This window comes from Myotis yumanensis, unplaced genomic scaffold, assembly GCF_028538775.1.
Source record: "Myotis yumanensis isolate MYYU_CA2020_CCGP unplaced genomic scaffold, mMyoYum1.0.hap1 SCAF_7, whole genome shotgun sequence".
In the NCBI taxonomy this organism is placed as follows: domain Eukaryota; kingdom Metazoa; phylum Chordata; class Mammalia; order Chiroptera; family Vespertilionidae; genus Myotis; species Myotis yumanensis.
This window is the reverse complement of record NW_027223758.1, coordinates 44,520,721-44,543,787: the sequence shown is the minus strand read 5'-3', so window position 1 is coordinate 44,543,787 and position 23,067 is coordinate 44,520,721. Positions and strand designations below refer to the sequence as shown.

Here is a 23,067-nt window from a genome sequence, read left to right as displayed (position 1 = left end):
TAGTGTACTTTCCCTTCGTCTCTAGGGTCATTATGCTTGTCTTATTCTCTCTACCATAGTGCCTGGCACATTTTACATAGTTAGTACAGTCCTCCCTTGGAATCTGAGAGGGTTTGGTTCCAGGACCCCTCACCCACCCTGCAGATACCAAAATCTATGGGTGCTTCCGTCTCTTATATAATATGGTGTGGCATTTGCATATACGTAACCTACACACATCCTCTTGATTACTTTAATCATCTCTAGATTATTTATAATAGCTAATATAATGTAAGTGCTATATAATTTGTTATTATAATGTTTTGTTTAGTGAATAATGGCAGAAAAAAAGTCTATGCATTTTCAGTACAGTGCAACCATTATTAGGCCTAACTACATCTATATATATATATAAAAGCCTAAGCAACCGAATGACCGGTCAACTGGTTGCTATGATATGCACTACCACCAGGGGACAGATGCTCAACGCACAGGATCAGGCTCCCTCCTGTCTGGATCGGGCCTGCAGCGATCGGGCTGAAACCAACTATCCACCATCCCCCAAGGGGTCCCTGATTGTGAGAGGGTGCAGGCCAGGCCGAGGGACCCCACTGGTGTATGAATCCGTGCACCAGGCCTCTAGTACATATTAGCAATAATGTAATTTTTCTCCCCAAATATTTTCAATTCATAGTTGGTTGACTCTGTAGATATGGAGGGCCAATTATATATATATATACATATATATATTTGTTTAGATAAAGTGACTAATATCTACCAAAAATCTGATTGCCTTCTGTTCAGATCACAAAAGTAATAATTGTTAAAAGTATGTATCTCTTAATAGGATTAATATCCTATTTTTGTTGTTGTTACTGCACTAATACAAATGTAACTTTAAGAAATGTTAAAAAGATGTTCATTATCTTGAGCCCCATTCCCTAGTGAATTATTTTAGAACATGTGCTTCCTTAATCTTAATTTACATTTTTTATAATGGTAGTTGTTCTTTTCCCAGTCTTTTAAAAACCGTGGGCCTTTAATTTAAAAAGTAAATAAATAAAAGCAAAAGTTTTCATTAGAATGCTAGACCTTTAACCTCTGTCCTCATTCAGTGAGCTTTACTTACGTAATGCACCTGAAGACTCTCTCTGCGGATGTGGCTGGGAGCGAAGGTCGTCCTGAACTCCGTGTAGTCACATAACCTTCACTTGAAAAGGAATCTTAGGCAGTCTTGAACATTTCTTTTCCATATCGCCTCACTCTCCTCTTTTTAAAAATATCAAGTAATATATATTTTTTTATAAATTGGTCATTGGAAAACAGCATCTCAAAATATTATCAGTGTTAGCTCAGGGTTATGGATTTTCATCCTCTATAAATTTTATTACGCCTTTTTCATTGTTTTACAATTTTTTACAGTGATATGAATTTTATAAACATAAATAAATTAGTATTAACATAAAACAACCAAAGCAATGGTAAAGCAGCTGAATTATGTTTATGGAGTTATAATATCAAATAACCAGATGGGTTCAGGGATCAGTGAATCCAATTATCAGGTTCCAAAGTTTATTTGATTTGGCCATTCTGTGCCTTTCACACCCTCTTCGAAGCATTTGAACATGGTCCTTAATATAAGTAGTTATGTGGAACAAAAATTTGTAATAGATTTTATTTGGAATGTGTTGATATTTGTTATTTTTTATATTGCATATGCTGTTGATGTAGATTTTAAAATCAGCTTCATCACTGTTCTGTGTGTCATTGGTGTCATGGTTTTATTTCAGCATTCACTCTACACTAATATAGATAAAAGTTATTTGAGAAACTGAAATATTTCTATAAACAGGAATAACATTTATTTCAAAAAGCTTTTCATATGCTTCGGCTGTTCATGGCATCATTTTTTGTTCTTTTAAACAGATTTTTATCCCCTTTGTTCTGGTGATGTGTGCTTTTGAAGCCGTTCAATTAACTACCCAGTTATCATCAAAAAGGTAAGGTGAATATTTAAGAAACATTGGATTTGTACCCTTTTTGGAAATGAGGATAAGCATTTGAGGGAATTTGGTGTGATTACTGTTAAGACACTAACATAGATTGTTTATTATAAAAATGAAAAAAAGATACTTCACCCTTTTAGAGTTCAGTTTCATTAGAGGAAATCAGTTGATCAGAGCCTCTGGTAGACAAATACACTTTCTTAACAATGAGATGTTATTAGAATATCATTAAAGTTAATGAAGAGCCTCCTTACAAAATAGTAAAACATAAATGTTAAATTTTTGTGGTGAATAACTTCTATGTTATAGATATAACTGTGCCTACAAAACAAATAAGGGATATCAGTCTGTTTAGGGGATTATTTCTTAAATATGTATTAGACAAATCTATTAACATTATTTCACTTTGCATGGCTTGAAATTAACTTCTAAATGTCAATAATATACATTGTTTCTTAGTCTTGATTTTTACACATTTGACAAACAGAATGGAAAGTACTCTTTCTGAGTTTGGGGGAATTTCTGGAGCAATCAGTCTTCAGCAATCAAGCCTCTGGAAGAGAAGCTGTTAACTCTATTATTTTCTTTTTTACCCAATAAAATTGCCTTATCAGCACTGGACTGAAAGACACGAGATAAATATGAAGCTTTTTAGCAGTTCTGTTATTCTTGAATCAAACTAGCATATTCAGTGCTGAAAGAAGTAACTAATATTAGAATAAATTTGCATGTTCTTCTTGATGAGTTTAAGCTAGAACTGGGCTTAGCATATTATTATGCATGTGCCATAATAAAAAAAAGAAACATATTTTTTCCACTGTTTAAAAATAGTAGAAATCTGGTTTCTAGTTTTATTTTGTATATTTTTGCAGGATATTTACATAAAGTTAATATTGAAAGCATTTAAACCTTGTCAATATCACATAAAAGATAGTTACTTAGATGGAATAAAAACTGGTAACTAATAGGTACTTTCTTGCATTTATTAATGGGTACATTTTTTAGAAGAGATTTTAATTAATGTTTAAATCAAAAGAGCTGTGGCATTATGGAGTGAGAAATAGAAGGCTCATCAAAATGAGTGTATGTATGCATATGTATATTTTTGTGTTTGTGTGTATGTGCACATTCACTCCTGTATACACATGTGTGTATTAACTCTATCTTGAGACCAATGCAGTGAAAAACTCAACACAAAGGGAAAAACTGAGGCAAAGGTGACAGAGTTGAGGCTTTATAAATATCTTCTCTTTTGCCCTGGCTGGTGTGGATCAGTTGGTTGGAGCGCCATCCTGTGCACTTGAAAAGTTGTCGGTTCAATTCCCAATCAGGGCACATGCCCAAGTTGGGGGTTCATCCCTGGTTGGGGTGCATGAGGGAGGCAGCCAGATGATGTTCTCTCACATCGATGTTTCTCTCGCTCTCCCACTCTCTCTAAAAATCAATAAAAAAATTTTTTTTAATAAAATAAATGATTCCACTTATACAGCATCTTGAAATGGCAAAGTTAAAGAAACAGGGAACACATTATTGGTTCCCAGGGGTTAGGGGCTAGGCAGGGCTCTGTGAGAGGAGGATCGGTGTGGCTGTAAAAGAGGACCATGAGGGAGGTGTAGTGATGGGAGCATTCTGTATCTTGACAATATCAGTGTCAGTCTCCTGGTTGTGATACTGTACTATGTTTTGGTAAAATGTAACCATTGGAGGAAACTGAGCAAAGGATACATAGGATTCTTCTAATATGAAAAGAGCTTTTGTCAAAAGTAATATTTTCAGAAGCAAAAATACAGAATATTGGGTTATTTGACTATTCTCACTTTTATTTTAATGTGTTTTAAAAATGTGCCTGTTGTATTATGTGTAATTTTTCTTTTTTTTTCTTCAGTCTTTTTCTCATGGTTCTCGTCATATCAGACATTATGGCTTTGGTAAGACATTCTTGGATATTCACTATAAATAAGATTGAGAAGCTAATTTAATCAAGATAAATATGAGTTCATTTCTGTACATGGAATCTTTAGATACTAAGTTATAAGTGCTGGAATAATGTACACATATAAATTTCTTTCTATATGACTTATACAGTAAGAGTACTCTTGTTAAAGTCTGAAAAGTCTTCTTGATTTATTTTTCTTGTGTTTTGTTTTGTTTTTTTCTTTTTTTGAATCTCTCATGTTATACCTAGTCTTCTATGGTGCATTGTGTCTGAAAGAACTTCCATAGGAAGTTAACAGAAAAGCTAACTTTAGGTTTAGGCAATACATTATTTTTCTACTTGAAATGTCGATTATTTAACTATTTTCTCAGATTGAAAAAGAAAGGGAAAAGGAGGAGGGAGAAGTGGAAGGAAAGAGTAAGTGGAGCTTTTCAAGTGGGAAGATGTTATCAAAATGGTAGCACTAATAAATGAAGTCAGTGAGGAGCATGTAGGTGAGCCTTTTGTACGTAGTGTGTTAACAAAAAGAACCTATTTTACCTGCAAGTTTAGGGGTTCCCAACCCAGGGTGTACCCTCAGGTTGGATGATTCACTAGATGGACTCACAGACTCACTGAAGACAGCTATATTCACAGCTATGATTTATTGCGGGGAAAAGATGCAGATTACAATCTGCCCAGAGAAGAGACACAGAGGGCAGAGGCCAGGAGGGTCCAGGCACAGAGCTCTGTCGTCCTCTCCCTGGAGAGTCAGTACAGCATCCCTCTTTCAGCATCAGTGTGTGGCAGTACACAGAGTACTGCCAGCCACTGTCACCAGAGCCTTGTGTCCATGCTGTTCCCATGGCTGACCTTTCATCTCCATGACCGTTCAGTGACCAAGGGCCCAGGCATGACAGTCCAAGGGCCCAGAAAACACCTCTCAGGAGCTGGGCAAGAGACAGGCCTCTCTTTGGATATGGTTAAGTCTTTCCTATGCTAATCCTATGTAGAAGTGATTAGAGACAGCAATTGCAGTAACTTCTCACATTAGATTCCTAGTCATTTGATTGAGATGAGAGCATTTGTGTGTTGTATTGAACTGGATTTTCAGTACAGGCATACCTCACAGATATTTCAGGCTCAGTTCCAGACCACCTCAATAAAGCAACATCACGATAAAGTAAGCCATAATCTTTTTGCTGGGGGAGACTCTCTTGTCTTTAATTTATTTTTAAAAATCACACACACACACACAATATCTGTGAAGCACAATAAGGCGAAGTAGAATAAAATGAGGTATGCCTCTATCTGTCTGAAATTGACCACACATAACGTTAGAGTAAATCAGCTTTCAGTTTTACTCACAAAGTGGCAATAGGCAAGACAGATTAACAGAAGGGAATTTAAATTCTCTGATTTCAAATTTTATATAAAGAGTCAAATTGTTTAATTTAACTTAGAAAGTGATTTGTGTCTAGCTTCTGCTTACTCCATAGGCATCATCTCTCACCTGTCTCTCCTGTTTTCTCTACCCCAGCCACACCTTGGACCTGCCAAGCTCTATCTGGACTGTTGACAGTTATATAGTTTACTCCCTCTGTCAGAAACATACTTCTCACATCTCCCCAATCTCATCTTTCATCTGACTCTTACTTTAACTTAGATTTTTAGACTTTTTAATGAGCTGCTTCCCCTTATATCCCAGGCAGGGTGTGTTCCCCTTCTTCTGTGCCCCTTAATGGCCTGAGTTTTCTAGTGATCACACTCATCACACACACACACACACACACATTTGGTAACTTGACTGCATCATTCACCGGATTATGCACCCTCTGAAAGAGCATTTACTTCCAGGACCTAACACAGTGACTAGCACATAGTAGGTGGTCAGTGAATATTGGTTGATGGATGGATGATATGATGATATGGCTTCTTTTCACTGAGGTATTTGGTATTATTTAATGCCTTCTATAAAAGTTGATTTTCTTTATTTCTAGTTATTAACAAAATTCACTTTTGCATTCATTTGATTGAATGGTAATGCTATTTCTGGCTCTTAGACGATGGCATGTTTTAGTCAAAGCAAAAATTTAAATAAGAGACAAATTCTTATTGATTCCAGTCATATAGTGGTTCTGAGGGGTCAGAAATCTGAAACACATAATCCTAAAACAACATTGTTTTTCCAACTAAATCTAAACAGCCTTTGTTTTTCATGAAACCATCTTTTGTTTTATTTTACAGCATTTTTTCTTCTTGGTCAAGGATTATGGCAGCTGGCTTGATATTGGAACAAGGTATAGTATATATTCACACAGAAATTCTTAACTGTCCAGTGGAAAAAGTAAATTGATATCTTAGTATGTATGGAAGATGCCAAATTGATTTTTGAGGTAAGCATAGCAAGTAACAGTTATTTTAAGCCTCAGGAAGTGAGACCTATTTCTCAAATTCTTGGCACTAACATATTAGCAAATGTTTTCTTGGGATGACATGTGATCAGCTGTTAAGTGTGGAGAGAAGGACAGGACAGCAGGAAGGTGCAGGGACACAGCCTGAATCTGGGAGTTCAGAGATCACTCCAAAATCTGTGTTCTCATCATCATTCCATCTCTCTTTAGAAAAATGAAACTGTTCAGTTTACAGTGTGAAATTTATTTGGCAGTTTTAATTGGAGGATGGGTTATTTTGCTACAGAAACACTTCTCACACCTGGAGAGAAGCCAAGTTAAGCAGGAACTGAGAAAAATTAAGGATTATTGAGGAAGGTATCAAATTGGTATGATAATTAGTATTAAAATGTCATTTATTGACCAGTGTATTTTGAGTTGTAGGTATATTATTTCATTAATTCTCGTGACAGTAATGCAAAGAAAATATAATTATTTCCATTTTACGGAGGATGAAACTGGCTCCAAAAGATTAGGATTACACAATAATGTGACATTGTATATGCATTTAATATATAGATCATCTATAATAATAAAAGCATAATATGCTAATTAGACAGATGTCCTTCTAGACGACCTTCTGGACAAAGTCAGGGCTGTGAGGGAAGCCCGGGTCCTGCGTGCCAGAGGGAAGCTGGTGCCGGCAGTGGGGGGAAGGAAGGGCCTACTGTTGCACTAATTTCATGCATCAGGCCTCTAGTTTCTTCAGAAAAAACATCACATAGTGGATACTCACAATGTGTAAAGTATTCTCAGGCATCGGCAAGGACCCAAAAGTGAATGAAATTGCCAGCCTCGAGGCTTAGTGATGCCCTGTGGCTGGATAGAGAGACTCACTCATCAGGATGTGGGGAATTTAAGCTCGGAGTGGAGGGTCCTAATGTATAACTTGTGAGGGTGAGGGTTGTTTCAGCCGGAAAGCATTTGATTGACACCTGGCCCTGCATTCAGGGAGATTGTGGTCTAGCACAGGCTCCGGAGCATGATAATTACAATGCAAGCAGCACCGGGTAAGGGCTATGTGAATACTGAAGGGAGGCCAAGGCCACTTCAGGCTTCAGTGACTGAAAAAGCTGTGCAACGTCTGCATTTAAGCTGGGCCTTCAGTGGAGGATATAATTTCAATTAGTGGACTCAGAGGTTTGCAAAGAGTATTTTAGACAGACAAAATGGATATGGGCAAAGCTATTGAGGTGAAAAAGCCCAATGCGTGTGTTTGTGAAGTGGGATAAATTACTTGGATTTCAGAAACCATACGTTTTCTAGAAATTTCTAGAAAACATCCTTTGAGACCCTTAAATTGGACTCCCTTGCATACAAAGCAACAGTGTACATTCTACTGGCCTATAAGTGAGGAGCCATATTTTTTCGTTCTACTTGAACTTTGGTATTTTGGATGTTACTTTCACGAGTGAATCATTGCCTGGGGTTTGGAATCTTGACTGCCTTTGTTAAACAAGATTACTCCAGGGTGAGGTGGGGGAGGGAGGGAAGGGATTGTGTCTGGAAGTGGAGGCACTGGCTGAATTAGCGCTGCCAGGGTCATTACAGCGTTGTCCTATGGGTGCCTGGTGTCACAGCCTCAACAGTCAGTCTTCAGTTCTCTTTCCATTCCCTGGAAGTCACTCTGTACTGCCAGGCATGGCTTTTTCCTGTTTCCTGCAGTTTCACCTCCTATGCTGGGAGGCCCTTCACTAACTTTCACTCTCATTTTCCTAGATAGATTTTTTTTTTCTTTTTAAAAAATTATGGTGATGTTTGGGTCAAATAAACTCACAAAAATTCTTTTCAAAAAACACCAAAAAATTATCCTATATAATAAAAGGGTAATATGCAAATTGACCCTAACAGCAGAAAGACTGGGAATGACTGGTCACTATGACACACACTGACCACCAGGGGGTAGACACTCAATGCAGGAGCTGTCCCCTGGTGGTCAGTGCGCTCCCACAGGGGGAGCTCTGCTCAGCCACAAGCCAGGCTGACGGCTGCCAGCACAGCAGTGGTGGTGGGAACCTCTCCCACCTCCTCATCAGCCTAAGCAACTGCAGCTTAGGCCTGCTACCCACTGGCAAGTGGACATCCCCCGTGGGCTCCCGGGCTGCCAGAGGGATGTCTGATTCCCATCTTAGGCCCAATACCTTGGGGAGAGGGCCTAAGCCAACAGGTGGTCATCCCCTAAGGGGTCCCAGACTGCGAGAGGGCACAGGCCGGGCTGAGGGACCCCCCCACCCCCCGAGTGCACAAATTTTTGTGCACTGGGCCTCTAGTTCTATATAATAAAAGTATAATATGCAAATCAGCAGAATAACTGGTTGGCGGGGGGTGGGGCCAGTGAGCAGGCAGCGCCAAGACCAGCCAAGGTGCATGCCAGCGGGCAGAGGGAGGGGATGGCAATGAGGGGGTGGTTGACCAGCGGTGGCAGAGGGGTGATGGGGGGGTGGGGCCGGCCGCTCACCGGCGCTGTCCCCTGATCAGCCCACCCAGTCGCCTTCGGCAGAGGGAGGCCAGACTGCGGCTTAGGCCTACCCTACTCGGGGACTGGGTCTAAGCCATCAGTTGGATATCCCCTGAGGGCCTCCGGACTGAGAGAGTCACTGGCAGGGCTGAGGAACCCCTCCCCCAAGTGCACGAGTTTTTGTGCACCGGGCCTCTAGTATATATATATATATATATATATATATATATATATATATATATATACACACTAGAGGCCTGGTGCACAAAAATATGCGGTGGGTCCCTCAGCCCGGCCTGTGCCCTCTCACAGTCTGGGACCCCTCGGGGGATGACCATCTGCTGGCTGAGGCCTGCTCCCCAGGGGATTGGGTCTAAGCTGGCAATCAGACATTCCTCTGGCAGCCCGGCAGCCCTCAGGGGATGTCCACTTGCCAGCGGGGAGCAGACCTAAGCTGCAGTTGGACATCCTTAGAGCTGCTGAGGAGGTAGGAGAGGCTCCCACCACCACCGCTGTACTGGCAGCCATCAGCCTGCCTTGTGGCTGAGCAGAGCTCCTCCATGTGGGAGCTCACAGACCACCAGAGGGCAGCTCCTGCATTGAGCGTCTGCCCCCTGGTGGTCAGTGTGTGTCATAGTGACCAGTCATTCCCAGTCTTTCTGCTGTTAGGGTCAGTTTTCATATTACCCTTTTACTATATAGGATAGAGGCCTGGTGCACGGGTGGAGGCCGGCTAGTTTGCCCTGAATGGTGTCCCGGATCAGGGTGGGGGTCCCGCTTGGGTGCCTGGCCAGCATGGGTGAGGGGATGATGGCTGTTTTCAGGCTGCCTGCACCCCCTTCAGGGTGGGGGGTCCCCACTGGGGTGCCTGGCCAGTCTGGATGAGGGGCTGATGGCTGTTTTCAGGCTGCCTGCACCCCCTTCAGGGGGGGTCCCCACTGGGGTGCCTGGCCAGCCTGGATGAGGGGTTGATGGCTGTATTCAGGCAGGCCAAGCCTGCAACTGAAGCTCCCAGTCTCTCCTTTTTTTTCTTTTTTTTTTTATTCTGGGATTTATTTACCTTCTGTAATTGAAACTTTGTTGCCCCTCCAGCTCTAAGCCTGGCTGGCTGAAAGCAGGTATCTGGGGTTTGTTTAGCTTCTATAATTGAAACATTGTTGCATCCGGAGCTCAGAGCCAGGCCACGCAGGCGGGGAACCTTGGCTTCCTCCATCGCCGGGGCAACCATGCCTCATGTTCGCTTCAGCTGCATGGCTGCTGGCCGCCATCTTGGTTGGCAGTTAATTTGCATATCACCCTGATTAGCCAATGGGAAGCGTAGCGGAGGTATGGTAAATTACCATGTTTGCCTATTATTAGATAGGCAATCAGAGGGATTGGTCATAAGGGGTCCCAGACTGCGAGAGGGCACAGGCCGGGCTGAAGGACCCCCCCCCCCCCCCGAGTGCACATAAGATTTACCATCTTAACCATTTTTAAGTGTATATTTCAGTATTAAGTATACTCACATTGTGCATCCAACCTCTAGAACTTCTTTATCTTGCAAAACTAAAATTCCTTATTTGCCCCTGCCCCAGCCCCAGGCAACCGCCATTCTCTTTTCTGTCTCTATGAATTATGCTGTTCTAGGTACCTTATCTAAGTGGAATTACATAATATCTGTCCTTGTGTCACTGGCTACTTTCACTTAGCATAATGTTCTCAAGGTTCAGCCATGTTGTAGCATGTGTCAGGATTTCTTTCTTTTTGAATCCTGAAACATTCTGTTGTATGTATATACTAGGGATCCAGTACACGAATTTGTGCACCTTGAAAGGAACTGTGGACTGCAAGGCTGTGATGGGCACAGGGGCGGGTCTGGGCCCGTTCTCTGTGCCCCCAATCGGCCCCTCCTGCTATGGCCCCCAGTCCCCTGTCTGCCGTCAGCCCCGCTCCTGCCGCTGCCACTCCCACGTGCTGACAGTGCCAGCCCCGCTCGCACCCGCTGATGGTGCCAAGCGATTGGGGCCAATGCTAGCAGCGGGTGTAAGCAGGGCTGGCGCCATCAGTGGGTGTGAGCTTGAGTGGCTGCCCCGAGCGCCCCTCAGGAGCAGGGGAAGGTGGAGAAGCCCTCAGGAGCAATTGGGGCCTGCAGCTGCTGCTCGCACCAGCTGAAGTGCTGAGTGATCGGGACTGGCGCTGGGCGCCGGCAGAGAGTGGGATTGACAGCTCCGGTACCAGCTTTCGAGTGCAAGTAGGGTTGGCGCTGGCAATGGGTGCAAGCGGCGACACCGGCAGCGGGTGCAAACGGGGCTGTTGCTGGCAGCAGGTGCAAGAGGCGGCTGCCAGCCCCAATCACTCCTCAAGAGCTGGGGGAGGTGGAGAAGCCCTGAGGGGCAATCGTGGCCAGCAGCCGGTGCTTGCACCCACTGATGGCACCAAGCGACTGGGGCTGGCGCCAGGCACCAGCAGTGGGTGCAAGCGGCGACTCTGGTGCCAGTAGTGGGTGTGAGCGGAGCCGGGGTCTGCGCCGTCAGCAGGTGTGAGTCCCGGGTGGGACTGCGGTGCGTAAGAGCAAAGAATTTTCAGTAACCACTAGAGGCATACTCCGATGACAGTGACCGGTGCCCCGCCTTGGTCTAGCACCCCCGCTCACCTGCTCCACCATCCTGCTGGGGCCAACGCCCGCCATGTTTCGCACATGCCCTCTGGTGGTCAGCACACGTCATAGCAACCGGTTCTGTTGTTCCAATGTTCGGTCTATTTGCATATTAGGGTTTAATATATATAGATCATTTTGTTTATCCTTTCATTTATCAGTGGATACTTAGGTTGCTTCCACCCTTTGGTTATGGTGAATAATGCTGCTGTGAACATGGTTGTGCATTACCTGTTTGAGTCTCTACTTTCAGTTCTATCAGATATATGTACCCAGAAGTAGGATTGCTGGATCATATAGTAGTTGTAGTCTTAATTTTTTGAGAAACCGCCATAATATTTTTCATAGGAGTCATACCATTTTACATTCCTACCAACAATACACAGAGTTCCAATTTCTCCACATCTTTGCCAAACCTTTCCTGCTTCCATTTTTGTTTTGTTTTGATATAGTCATCCTGATGGGTGAGAGGTGTAGCTCATTGTAGTTTTGATTTGCATTTCCCTAGTAATTAAACTTGTTGAACATTTTTCATATACTTGTTGGCCATTTGTATGTCTTCTTTGGGGAAATATCTATTCAACTTCTTTGCCCATTTTTAAGTGGGTTTTGGCTTTTTATTGTTTAGTTGTAGGAGTTCTTTATATACTAGTATTCTGCAGATTAACTCCTTATCATATATATGATTTACAAATATTTTCTCCTATTCTGTAGGTTGCCTTTTTCCTCTGTTAATTGTTCCCTTTGATGCACAGGAGTTTTTAATTTTGAGGTAGTTCAGTTTAGCTATTTTTATATTTGTTACCTGTGTTTGCTTGATCATCTTTAACCAAGGCTTTGATCCATTGCAAAACTTGCACATAACATCCACTATGATGTTCTTCTTGGTACTTGTATGGTACCTCTGGCCCTATTCCTTGCACTCCTTTATACAACTATTGTGGGAATAAAGTGTTCATCAGAGAGGAAATAATAGCAAAAAGCAAGGCTGCGGAGGCATAAAACAAATCGTGAGCATCATTCAAACTGAGGGAAACAGCATGAGCATTAGCACCCGAAGGCTGAGAAAGCTGTGATGGCCCTCTCAGCAGTACGAGCCCCGAGAAAATGATGTGAACTCGTGTGTCAGTACTTTACTGAATTATGACACATATTAAAACACTATGTAATTAATGCTAGACTGGGTACGAACTGCTATAGAAACATTTGTGGGTTTTTACTATGGGAGCTGACCTACACCTACTGTGACCATGTGTCAGGGTTCACCTGGAACAGCCCTGGTTTATGCTTATTGTCCTAGTGTATTCATGACACAACATTAAAAATCCAAAGTGGATGGGAAGGTGATAAAGGCACAGCCAGTTAATGAGTTATGTGAAGCCTCAGTTTATCTCACTCTCAATGCTTCATCTTCACAGGTCTAAAGCCCATAAGTTATATGGGGTGCTTGCCCTGGGAGACTTCTCAAAGGCAGATTTAATAGAGGATTCCAGAGCTCAGTTCTGCTCACCAGGCTGAGGCATTGACTAGCCAGCACAAATTCCCTATGCACTTTCCTGGCCATTCCGCTGAAATTTCTCCCAGCCCTGCTTTTGTCTTCCCTGTTTCTTATTGTTCTGTCCTAAAGAGGCCCACTTAATGAAGGAAGGTGATTATAGAAGGCAGGGTAGAGAGTGAAAGGGGTAGGGATGGGTAAACAAAATGAAATCTGTGTTAGTGAAATGGACTTTCCAAAGGGATTGTCCCAGTTGATGCTGCAAGGTGAGGTTTTTGCTGCTGTTGCTGCTGCTGCTCTTGTCCGTAAGTTAGAATTCTAGAACTTTCCCTGTGTTTCCCATACAACAGACATAGCATATACTGCTGCAATGAGCCATGCGGTACAGGTCTACGGTTAAGAGTGTTTCATGCATCTTCATAAGCATCTGAGTGCTAGGGAAAGGCTTTGCTAATGGGGGGAAATATGCTTTAAGACTCAAAATTGCAGCATTATATAATAGGGTTCACATATCAAAATTTCATTATTCTACCTGGCCAGTGTGGTTCAGTGGTTGAGCATCGACCTATGAACCAGAAGGTCATGGTTGGATTCTCAGTCAGGCCACATGCCCGGGCTGTAGGCTCGATCCCAGTCTGGGGTGTGCAGGAGGCAACCGTTCAACGTTCTCTCTCATCATTGATGTTTCTATCTCTCCCTCTCCCTGCCTCTCTGAAATCAATAAAAAACATTTTTTTAGAAACTTCATTATTCTATTTTTTCCTGCTCTTTATTTGTGAGAGTGTTGCTTTTAAGTTCTGGTTTTCTAATTATTCCTATGTGAATGTCTGTTTGAAAAGCTGAGGTGCTTCTTGTCACATTACAGATATTATTAAGCTTATTGGGGTTCCCTTAGTGGGAACCAGGTAATCTGAACTGCACTCCTACATTGGCCTCCCTTTGCGACAGATTTTATTTCCCAGTTCCTTTGTATCAGTGATACTGTTTATAATGTCAGCCATTTCATGCCTATTATTCATAGCAGTGGAATATTGTCCTACTATCCTTACTAATGTATTGCTTTATAAATACAGAAATGGCGAGAGTGTGTCCCAGCATTTTGGAGAGGAATGGGAGCTAGCCACCCCCATTAACGTAGTCTCACTTGTATCGGGAATATTTACAGTGTCAGTGTGGTGACCACAGCCAGTTTTCAAGTCGGTTTGAAAGATTCCTCAGCTATTAGTTTTGGGTTAATAAATAGTTTCTTTAAAAATAAAGGCCAGAGTACGAGGACTTGAGACAGTATATCTGTTTATGGGGGTAGTCCAATAGGTTTCAAATGCATTTTCAGAGCAGATTTTACCAGAATGAAATTGAGGCTCTTGAAAGGGTGACTGCAGTCAATATGATCAACGGAAACGGGCTGTGAGTTCAGTGTCTGGGGAGAACCTATGGTACCAGGGCTGCTGTTGACGGCCGTGTGAAAAATGTCCTGCCCGGCCATAAAACTGTGCTGGGCTATGACAGCTATAATTTTCTTCTTCTGATCTTTCACACTGTCTCTTCATTCATAGCAGGTCATAAACTTTACAGAGTATAACCTTTTATATGGCGTACTGAGAGAGGAAAAAATGCCTTTGAGGTAATTTTCATAAAACATTTAAATTTATGTTCTAAATGTATTTGATAGGGAGTGAATTGTAGTTTCATTTGATAGTGGTGTTGATTTGGACTTTGTTTTCTACACTCACTATTGTTATACCTTATTAAAATACAAATGACAGCTAAAATATCTTTTCTCTTTAGATAAAATGAAAATTTCTGACTGTACTCAATAATATGTTAAAATCATCCTAAATGTAATTACTAAGTACCATAAAATATCTCTACTCTTATAAGTGAATACCAAGCTTTATTAAAATCAATAATTCTCAATCTTTTACTTACCCAGTACATCTGGCAGATATGACCTGCCCTGTACACTGACTGGGGAGAATACAGCCAACCTTTTATCACTGCTGTACAGGTTGAAAAGGCCTGCCTGGTGACTCCATATGCCCCTCCAACTCCCTCTCTCTACCATCATACATGACATTGAAAATCACTGATTTAAATGATGTCAAAATAGTCATGGGGGGAGAGTGGGAACAGCGAACTCATTTCAAGTTGAAATTTGGTACTCCTTTAACTCTCTGTGCTGAGATGACACAGATTTGATAGATGGGAAATATCAGGAGCTGAATGCCTTATGGCTCGATTGCATGAAGATAATGAGTTTTACAACTGTTCCCTGCCAATAACATTAGCTTAAATGAGCCAGGAGTCAGTCATTTCAGGCCATTGTAAGGAGATGAGTGATCTGATGAGAAAGTGGAACTTGGTTTATGGTCAAGGAATGGGTTTGCATTCTGCTAATGTAAGAAACATTCAATCAAACCTGTGAAAAAATTTTTGTGAGTTTATTTGAGCTAAACTGTTAACAAATGCCAGGAAGCAGAATCTCAACAGATTGAGATAATGCTCTGGAAAATGGCAGTTTTACACCTTGTTTTTTACATTACAATCAAAAGAGGAAATGTAAGTGGGCTACATGAAATCCCTTGGAGATAGATTAGGGAGAAAGCAAAGTAGGGGAAACACTGGGGTTGGATAAAAAGTAAAATGATAGACACATACTTCTTTTACTTAGGTTGGTGCAGGATAGTTTAAAGTCAACAATTAGGTCAATAGCAATGAGGGGATTTGTGGACTCCACAGAGGGTTGCCTGTGCTTTGAGGGGTCCAAAATAAAGAATATTACTTCGACATTCCAACAATATGTTATCATAGATGCAAAAAGAGAATAGACAGGCCCAGTTAAGAGCTTCGTCAGGGAAGATACCAGTCTAGGACATGCCTACCCACCATAAATGGCTTTTTAGTTTAAAAAAAGTTAATTTCAGGCCATCCTTTGTGGTTACTTTAGGTCTCTGAGTTTGCAAGGCTGCCATGCAGGCCTTCCTTGAGCTAGTCAAGTTAGCATGTAGCCCCTTTTTGTTCACATGTGTATGATTTCTATTTTAGGGGAGTCTGATTTCAGTCCAGATTTAACCTGCTTGGATAATGTAAAACAAAAGAAGTTTCTCTGATTACAAATTACTTGCTTTTTTTAAAATATATTTTTTATTGATTTCAGAGAGGGAGAGAGAGATAGAAACATCAATGATGATAGAGAATCAGTGATTGGCTGCCTCCTGCACACCCCCTACTGAGAATCAAGCCTTCAACCCGGGCATGTGCCCTTGACTGGAATCGAACCTGGGACCTTTCATTCCACAGGCCAACGCTCTATCCATTGAGCCAAACGGGCTAGGGCACAAATTACTTGCTTTAATAGCTTATTTAATAAATAGTAATCAAAGGCCCACAATACCTTGTATTGGACCTCAGAGATGCAGTGGGGGAAGAAAGAAAGACCATCACCCCTGTCTCTATGGCAGTCTAGGGCAGAGATCACAAATCCAATATCCTATCACGTGTTTATTTTACAGTAAAAACAAACAAAAGTTTCAGAAATCCTACATAATGTTAATATTTGTTTAGCAATTAAGGATCTGATTTTATTGTTTTCTTTTTTAGGTCAGGAGCCTACCCTAGACCAGACCCCGATTTCTAACAGAACTAGTTCTAATTTCTGTTTTTTAGTTAGTCAACTCTTCCTTTCTACTGCAAATTTATTTTATAAGATGAACCTAGAGAAACATTCCAAATGAGAATGTCCTAACCAGTGTCTTTCCAAAGGCAATCTCACCAAACTATAAAGCTTTCCAATCAGAGGTTCTTGCTTACAAGCTATACCACCACCAAAAAATAAAAATAAAATCTGCTCAGTGTAGGGAACCCTTCTGTCCTGGCCTTGGGGTGCCTTGCCTGTGGGCAACCACCTGACAGCATGCGAAGCTTTGCCTGGTTTGGCTGAGGCCAGCAATTGACATTTGGGGCGCTATCCACCTAGTGAAGTAGAGTTATCAAAAGGTGGGAGGGAGACCTGTCAGGCTCCTTTCCCTTTTCCCCTTAATCTCCTTGTCCCTGAAAGTAATCGTCCTGTTTTACTCATCTGGGCCAAGACAAGTTCTCTGAGGCTAAACCTGGGAGCCATTCCTGGAAGGCGCTCCTATCACCAGCACCCGGGGACCTGTTTGCTGGGGGTAGAGGCCAGGATAGGGGAGAAAGCATGGCCTCCCTCCCTCAAGCCAGCCTCTTATAGGCCTGCCCAAACATCTCCCTCCTGTTGAAGATGTGAAACGTGAATCTGTTATAAAGGTAGATAGTTAAATGCAAGTCTGGTAGGCTCTGTAAATAAATAACGTGCCAATCTGCACACGTATCAGTGCGGGGGGCGGGGGCGGGGGAGGGCTCTGCTGTATTGTATGTTTGTCAGATCTATATCCTAAATTTCTTCCCATACTTCTAAATTTATCATCAAGCCATGTTCTGTGTAGGCAGTACAATTTCTGTGTTTAAAAGACAACTGAGAATTGACTGTTGCTGGTAGACAAGAAATGGGACTGAGTAATTTTAAGAGTATTCATTATTCTTTTTTTGAAAGTCAGGAAGACACTAGCTTTGACGCTGAGATTAATAAAGAGATGTGGGTTTTTGTTTTCTCCTTTGTTTAGATTCCTTGACTAAAACTTTCACTTCACTGAATTTGAGTTTGGGTAACATTTTTCTTTTCTTGTGGCTGGTAGTTTTGTCAGAGTACCTGTAACTTATGTCAGAGTGTAGACTGGCGTGCTCTGGAGTGTCAGGATACTTAACCAGGGACATGTTGGGGAGTTTGTGGATATTATTCAGAGGATCCAAGAATTAGGGAACATTATCTTTATTTTTCTAAAAGCTAGATTTTGAAATCCAGTTTCTAAATTCAGTCTGAAATTCAGTCTGTAACAAAGACACAGACAGTCAATGCTAATACCAGTCAGACTTTTTTATAACATGCTCCAGTTGTTGGAGACATCTCAAAATATTACTTATGTTCATCACTATTTCTATTACAGATTTGTTTCTTAACATTTTGATATCTATTTCAAAGTCATTGGCATCCTTTGTAATTATGTGTACACAATCATTACTTAGAAGAATCTTATGCTCTTCCTCATATGTGTTCTCTCTGCCTGTTGACACCTTTGTCTCTTCTACAGCATCAGCCACTACGTGATTGTCATGTGCATGACCATCGTTCTGGTATTTCTCAACGGCCTGGCCCAGCTGCTCACCACAAAGAAACTCAAACTGCGTGGCCAACCTAAAAGCCACCTCATATGATGTCACCGAAATATCCTTCCGCATCTGGGTCCTGTTTCTCATTCTCCTTTGAAATTAAAAGCTTATCAAGGATTCAGAAGGAAGATGGGTTTTGATGTGTGGTACATTCTGCTCCTATAAAGAAAATTACACGTGGAATTCTGAACTTACAGGTTGTCTGGAATAAAGGAGCTTCCATTTTCTTTAGTTTCTGCATGTGTTAAATTTAAATAGTGATTATGTCTGTGGAAAGCCCAGTAAAGCATTCTGCAGGTTCATGTTTTCCCTTGAGCTGGCAGCTCTTCTTTCTGACAGTTCAGAGCACCTATAACCATTTGGTCCCCAACCTTACGGCTCCCTGTATCAGCAGAGGAGAAGCGCTCCTGGGGGGGCCTCCCCATCACTCCCCGAACCAGTGCAAGGGCTGAACCTGATCGAAATCTCCAAGTGGCACCATCAATATTTATCAAGTCTCAGAACTGGTTTTGCAGATAATTCAAACTACTAAACGGTAACACCAGGAAAACTATCAGGATGTGTTATTTAAATTTACTAAAGCTTCCCTAGAAAACAATGTTTGCAGGTGTTTGTAATTTTTCTTCAGAATGCAACAATATTATCTTAAGCATCTTAGTGCTGTTTCTAGGCTTTTCAAAGTCAGCCATCTAGATGCAGGTTTGACCTTCACTTTTTTCTTTTTTATTTCTGGATTCTCATGGAATTCCTGGAGATAGAAAAGTAGAAAATGCTTGGTGTTCATGTGTTATCCATTGCGGAGGGGTGCATAGAAGGATTTGTTTTTAATTATAAATTCAGTATTTGTTAACCCCATAGCTCTTACCATGTATTGTTTCGACAGAATTCTTTAAATCCATGGTTAAACTTTCTGACAATATCATACGAATCAGAGTTAAAATTGCTTCTCTTTCTGTTTGTGAGATTCTAGCCCAAAGGCCTAAAGTCATCTAATTAAATTTAAATTTCTATTTGTAAACTAATTCTTATGGACAGAATATTTTGAGAGTAATTTTTATTTGGCTTTTTCATCAAGGGACCTTTGCATGTCACTGTAGAGTTGGCCTTTTGTTGGTGGTCTATCAGTAGATTTTGGCTAGTACTAAGTTACACTGGTCTGAGTCCCATTTTTAAAAAATAATTGCTTTTGAATTAAGTTGTAGCATTTCTAACTCACATTAATGACAAGGCCCTCTGCAAATAAAGTTTTCAGATTGGCAGGTTAGTGAACGAACACAATTTAGAAGATTCAAAAATCAGTTTGGCAATATGGACTTTCTTCATTTCTGTTTATGATGAAGTATAATTATAATTTATTTATGATAGTACTTCATGGTATACCAGCAAAAACATTACAGTATAAAAGGAAAGAAAGGTGTATTTTTGTCATTGTAAGACCTCATGCCTTGGTTTGCACTGTAAAATCTAGGGGGACCACTGAGGCGTGTCAGTGGCAGATAGTGACATTGGCAGAGAACCACCAACTTCCTCATTGTCTCAAAGGATTTTTAATCAGTTTTTCCACAGCTCAGAGAAAATGGACTTTGTAAACACTTAACTCTTTTTATATCATTTTTGCCTTTTCCTTTTTCCAGATTTTCAGAGGAATTAATGAATACTTTATTACAACATTGTAAAAGGTGCTCGGTGCTTTATCTTTATTTTGCTCTTCACAATATATCTTTGTCTTCATATTGTTTTGAGGCAGAGTGAGTTTACAAAGCAGGGGTTCACGCCTGCAGCCACAGGCTTGCCTTGCTGCACTGTCTGGACCCCTCAGAATCCCCAGCGTCTGCCAGATGGGCCTTTTCTGTTGCTCAGCTTATCAAATATTTTAAAGTGTTTTGAAATGCTTATTTTTGTATTGAATAAAAGAAAAAATAAAGAAGAGATAAGTAAAATGTATTTCTGTTTAAGGCATTTACATTTTCATTTTGACTATGAGTACCAGATTTCCAAAATAAGACTTACACATTTGCCGAATAACACTCTTTAAGTTAGGAATTGCTGTAAGAATTAAGTGGGTGTATCCAGTTAGGAAAATATTGAACCACAAAAAAGCCATGCTGTGTCCCATGCACCGAGACACAATCTTGGAGGACACCCGAAGGACTTAGGAAGGTAACTGCAGCCTGTCCATAACTTACCAAGTAGATGACATAATAGAAAGGGTTCTCTGGTTGAATACATTTGAGAAACATTGGGTCAAAGTTAAACAGGTGTCTTTATGGTAGTACTTAGGGATTTAACTTGGTATATGCATTGAGATAGCAGTATGCCCAAAATGCCCACTTGCTTGACCACAGACCCTACCTCAAAGTCTCCCTTCCAACTGGTAAACACTTCTGAAATGTCCCCATATACTTACTTTGCACTTAAATCCCCAGTTTGTCAAACTGTTTTGAAAAAGGCTGTTGTGTGCTTAATTGAATCTTGTTTTCCTGAGAGCTGGGAAACTGTTTTCATTTTTACCCTTAATGTGGGAAAACTTTATTTTTTTTTTTAAATATATTTTATTGATTTTTTACAGAGAGGAAGGGAGAGAGATAGAGAGTTAGAAACATCGATGAGAGAGAAACATCGACCAGCCGCCTCCTGCACATCTCCTACTGGGGATGTGCCCGCAACCCAGGTACATGCCCTTGACCGGAATCGAACCCGGGACCTCTCAGTCCGCAGGCTGACGCTCTATCCACTGAGCCAAACCGGTTTCGGCAATGTGGGAAAACTTTAAAATGTACTAGCAAGTTTCCCTGTCTCTCTCTAAATTATGCCTGTTCTCATCTGGTCGTTCCTGTGGGAACCTTCGGTACATCCTCAGCAGCCCTGTTAGAATTTGTGCCAGGCATTGTTCTGCTTTATAAATATTAACCTATTTCATCCCTGTAACCTGTGAAGGAGATTATACCATTTTACAGATGGGGAAACTGAAACACAGGATGATTATAAATAACTTGCCCAAGATTCCCACCACAAAAACACATTAATAGTTTACCCCTAACATTCTATTCTGGAATCAGCACAAGAGCATTTGTGGGTTTTTGCTTCTGAAAATGTAGTTACTGTGCCTAAGCAGCTGATGTGAAAACTAGACTTCTCAGTTGTGTGCGGGTAACCAAGTATAAATGGTATAACTAGGAAATATACTTTTGAAGTTGCCTACGTGTATACAAATGGCATGGGGCACTCTGGCACCAAGTCTTTAACATTCATTTTGAGGCATAATGTCAGCTGTCTCCAAATGGCACATAAAGCAAAAAGAAGTGCTTCCTTCCTTTTGAAAGGAAGTGAATATTGGCTGTCTGTTTTTAAGCACTTGGAAGTTTTTTAAAGACCTAGATGCCCAGAGTACACTTAGTATAGTGGCTTGAATGGTACACCCCCAAAAAGATATGTCCACATCCTAACCCCAGAACCTGTGAATGTGACCTTATTTGGAAAAAAGGTCATTGCATATATAATTAAGTTAAGGGCCTTGAAATGAGGTTGTCCTGGATTATCCAGGTGGGTCATAAATCCAATGACAAGTGTCCTAATGAGAGAGAGAAGAGGAGAATATACAAACACAGAAACGGCCATGTGATGATGAAGGCAGACATGGGAGTGATGCTGCCACAAGCCAAGGAGCATGGAGCCACCAGAAGCTGGAAGAGGAGGAAGGATCCTCCCCTAGAGCCTTTGGAGGGACCGCGGCCTGCCACTACCTTGCCCTAGGACTTCCGGCCTGGGACTGTGAGAGGATACATTTCCATTGTTTTAAGCTACCCAACTTATGATAATTTCTTGAGCAGTCCTTTTTTTAAAAATTGATTTTGAGAGAGAGAGAGAGAGACATCAAGCATTGATTTGTTGTGCCACTTATCTATGCTTTCATCGGTTGCTTCTTGTTTGTGCCCTGACCGAGGATCAAACGCAAAACTTCGGTGTATCGGGACACATTCTAACCAACTGAGTTACCTGACCAGGACCCATAATGTCTTATGACAGTTCTAGGAAGCACGCACTTGGGGAGATGGATGTTCAGAATAATCAGCTACGTGCTAATGGCATGCCAACCTCATCATTCTAGGTCACGAATTTGAGTACCCTAGTTCAATTCACCTTGCCCTGTGAATATAAAAATATTTGCACATAAACCTGAAGGTAGTTAATTACTCTTTCATGTCTCCATTGCTGATGAATTGGCTTTTCTGGAACATTCTTGCCATATTTTCCTGGAAGTAGTAAAGAAGTCCTTACTATTTTCCCTTCAATATTTTTGGTATCTATGTGTCAGGACTTGAAATGAGAAAGTTGAAAGCTTGTGTGAAGTCTGGTTGTCGTTAATGTTGCCCTGAGGGGCCTGCTTGAGAAGAGCCACCCTCCCCACCACTGCCACATCCCTGGCCTCGTCCAGACTGCGGAGGAACTTTCCCACAGCAGCCCTGCACACGAGTCCTCCCAGTGTTGATCCAGACTTGGCAGAGATTAGACGTGCCACCGCAGGCCCGTGACAGGGCCTGGCACTCTCACAGGAACATTCCCTGGGCCTGGAGTGAAGCCTTCCTTTGTTAAGCTGTGAGTCTTGTATAATGTTAACTGACATTCTGCTTTATAAGATCTTATCTTATGTCAGTCTGCTGGCAGCAGCTGCTGTCCTAATGCTTCCAGCACCTCGGAGGCTGACCAAACTCACCGGGGTCTGAGATGGAAGAATAATGAGGTGAGGGCCTGTTAGCCGTCCCCTGGGTCTCTGCATTTGAGAGCTTGTGTGATGGGCTCCCTGGTCCCCGTCATTTACCCGGTGGACCTGCTCCTCCAGGAGACTGCTGACTTGGAGACAGAGTTGGCTTCCTGTGTT

At 41.6% G+C, this 23,067-nt stretch overlaps 1 protein-coding gene across 4 annotated transcripts in view; it reads left to right on the top strand.

The window, feature by feature from the left end:
• Nucleotides 1-18,419, top strand: part of PIGN (phosphatidylinositol glycan anchor biosynthesis class N) — a 75,672-nt gene extending 57,253 nt beyond the window's left edge. For 3 of the 4 annotated variants that reach the window (XM_070420400.1, XM_070420401.1, XM_070420398.1), the window contains 5 exons: nucleotides 1,906-1,979; nucleotides 3,871-3,913; nucleotides 5,042-5,083; nucleotides 6,148-6,200; nucleotides 18,110-18,419. In XM_070420400.1, coding sequence (XP_070276501.1) covers nucleotides 1,906-1,979; nucleotides 3,871-3,913; nucleotides 5,042-5,083; nucleotides 6,148-6,200; nucleotides 18,110-18,233 — 336 coding nt within the window. In that variant the 3' untranslated portion in view covers nucleotides 18,234-18,419. The remainder of the gene's footprint in view (nucleotides 1-1,905; nucleotides 1,980-3,870; nucleotides 3,914-5,041; nucleotides 5,084-6,147; nucleotides 6,201-18,109) is intronic. The other variant, XM_070420399.1, reaches the window with a different exon arrangement.
• Nucleotides 18,420-23,067: the final 4,648 nt, after the last annotated feature.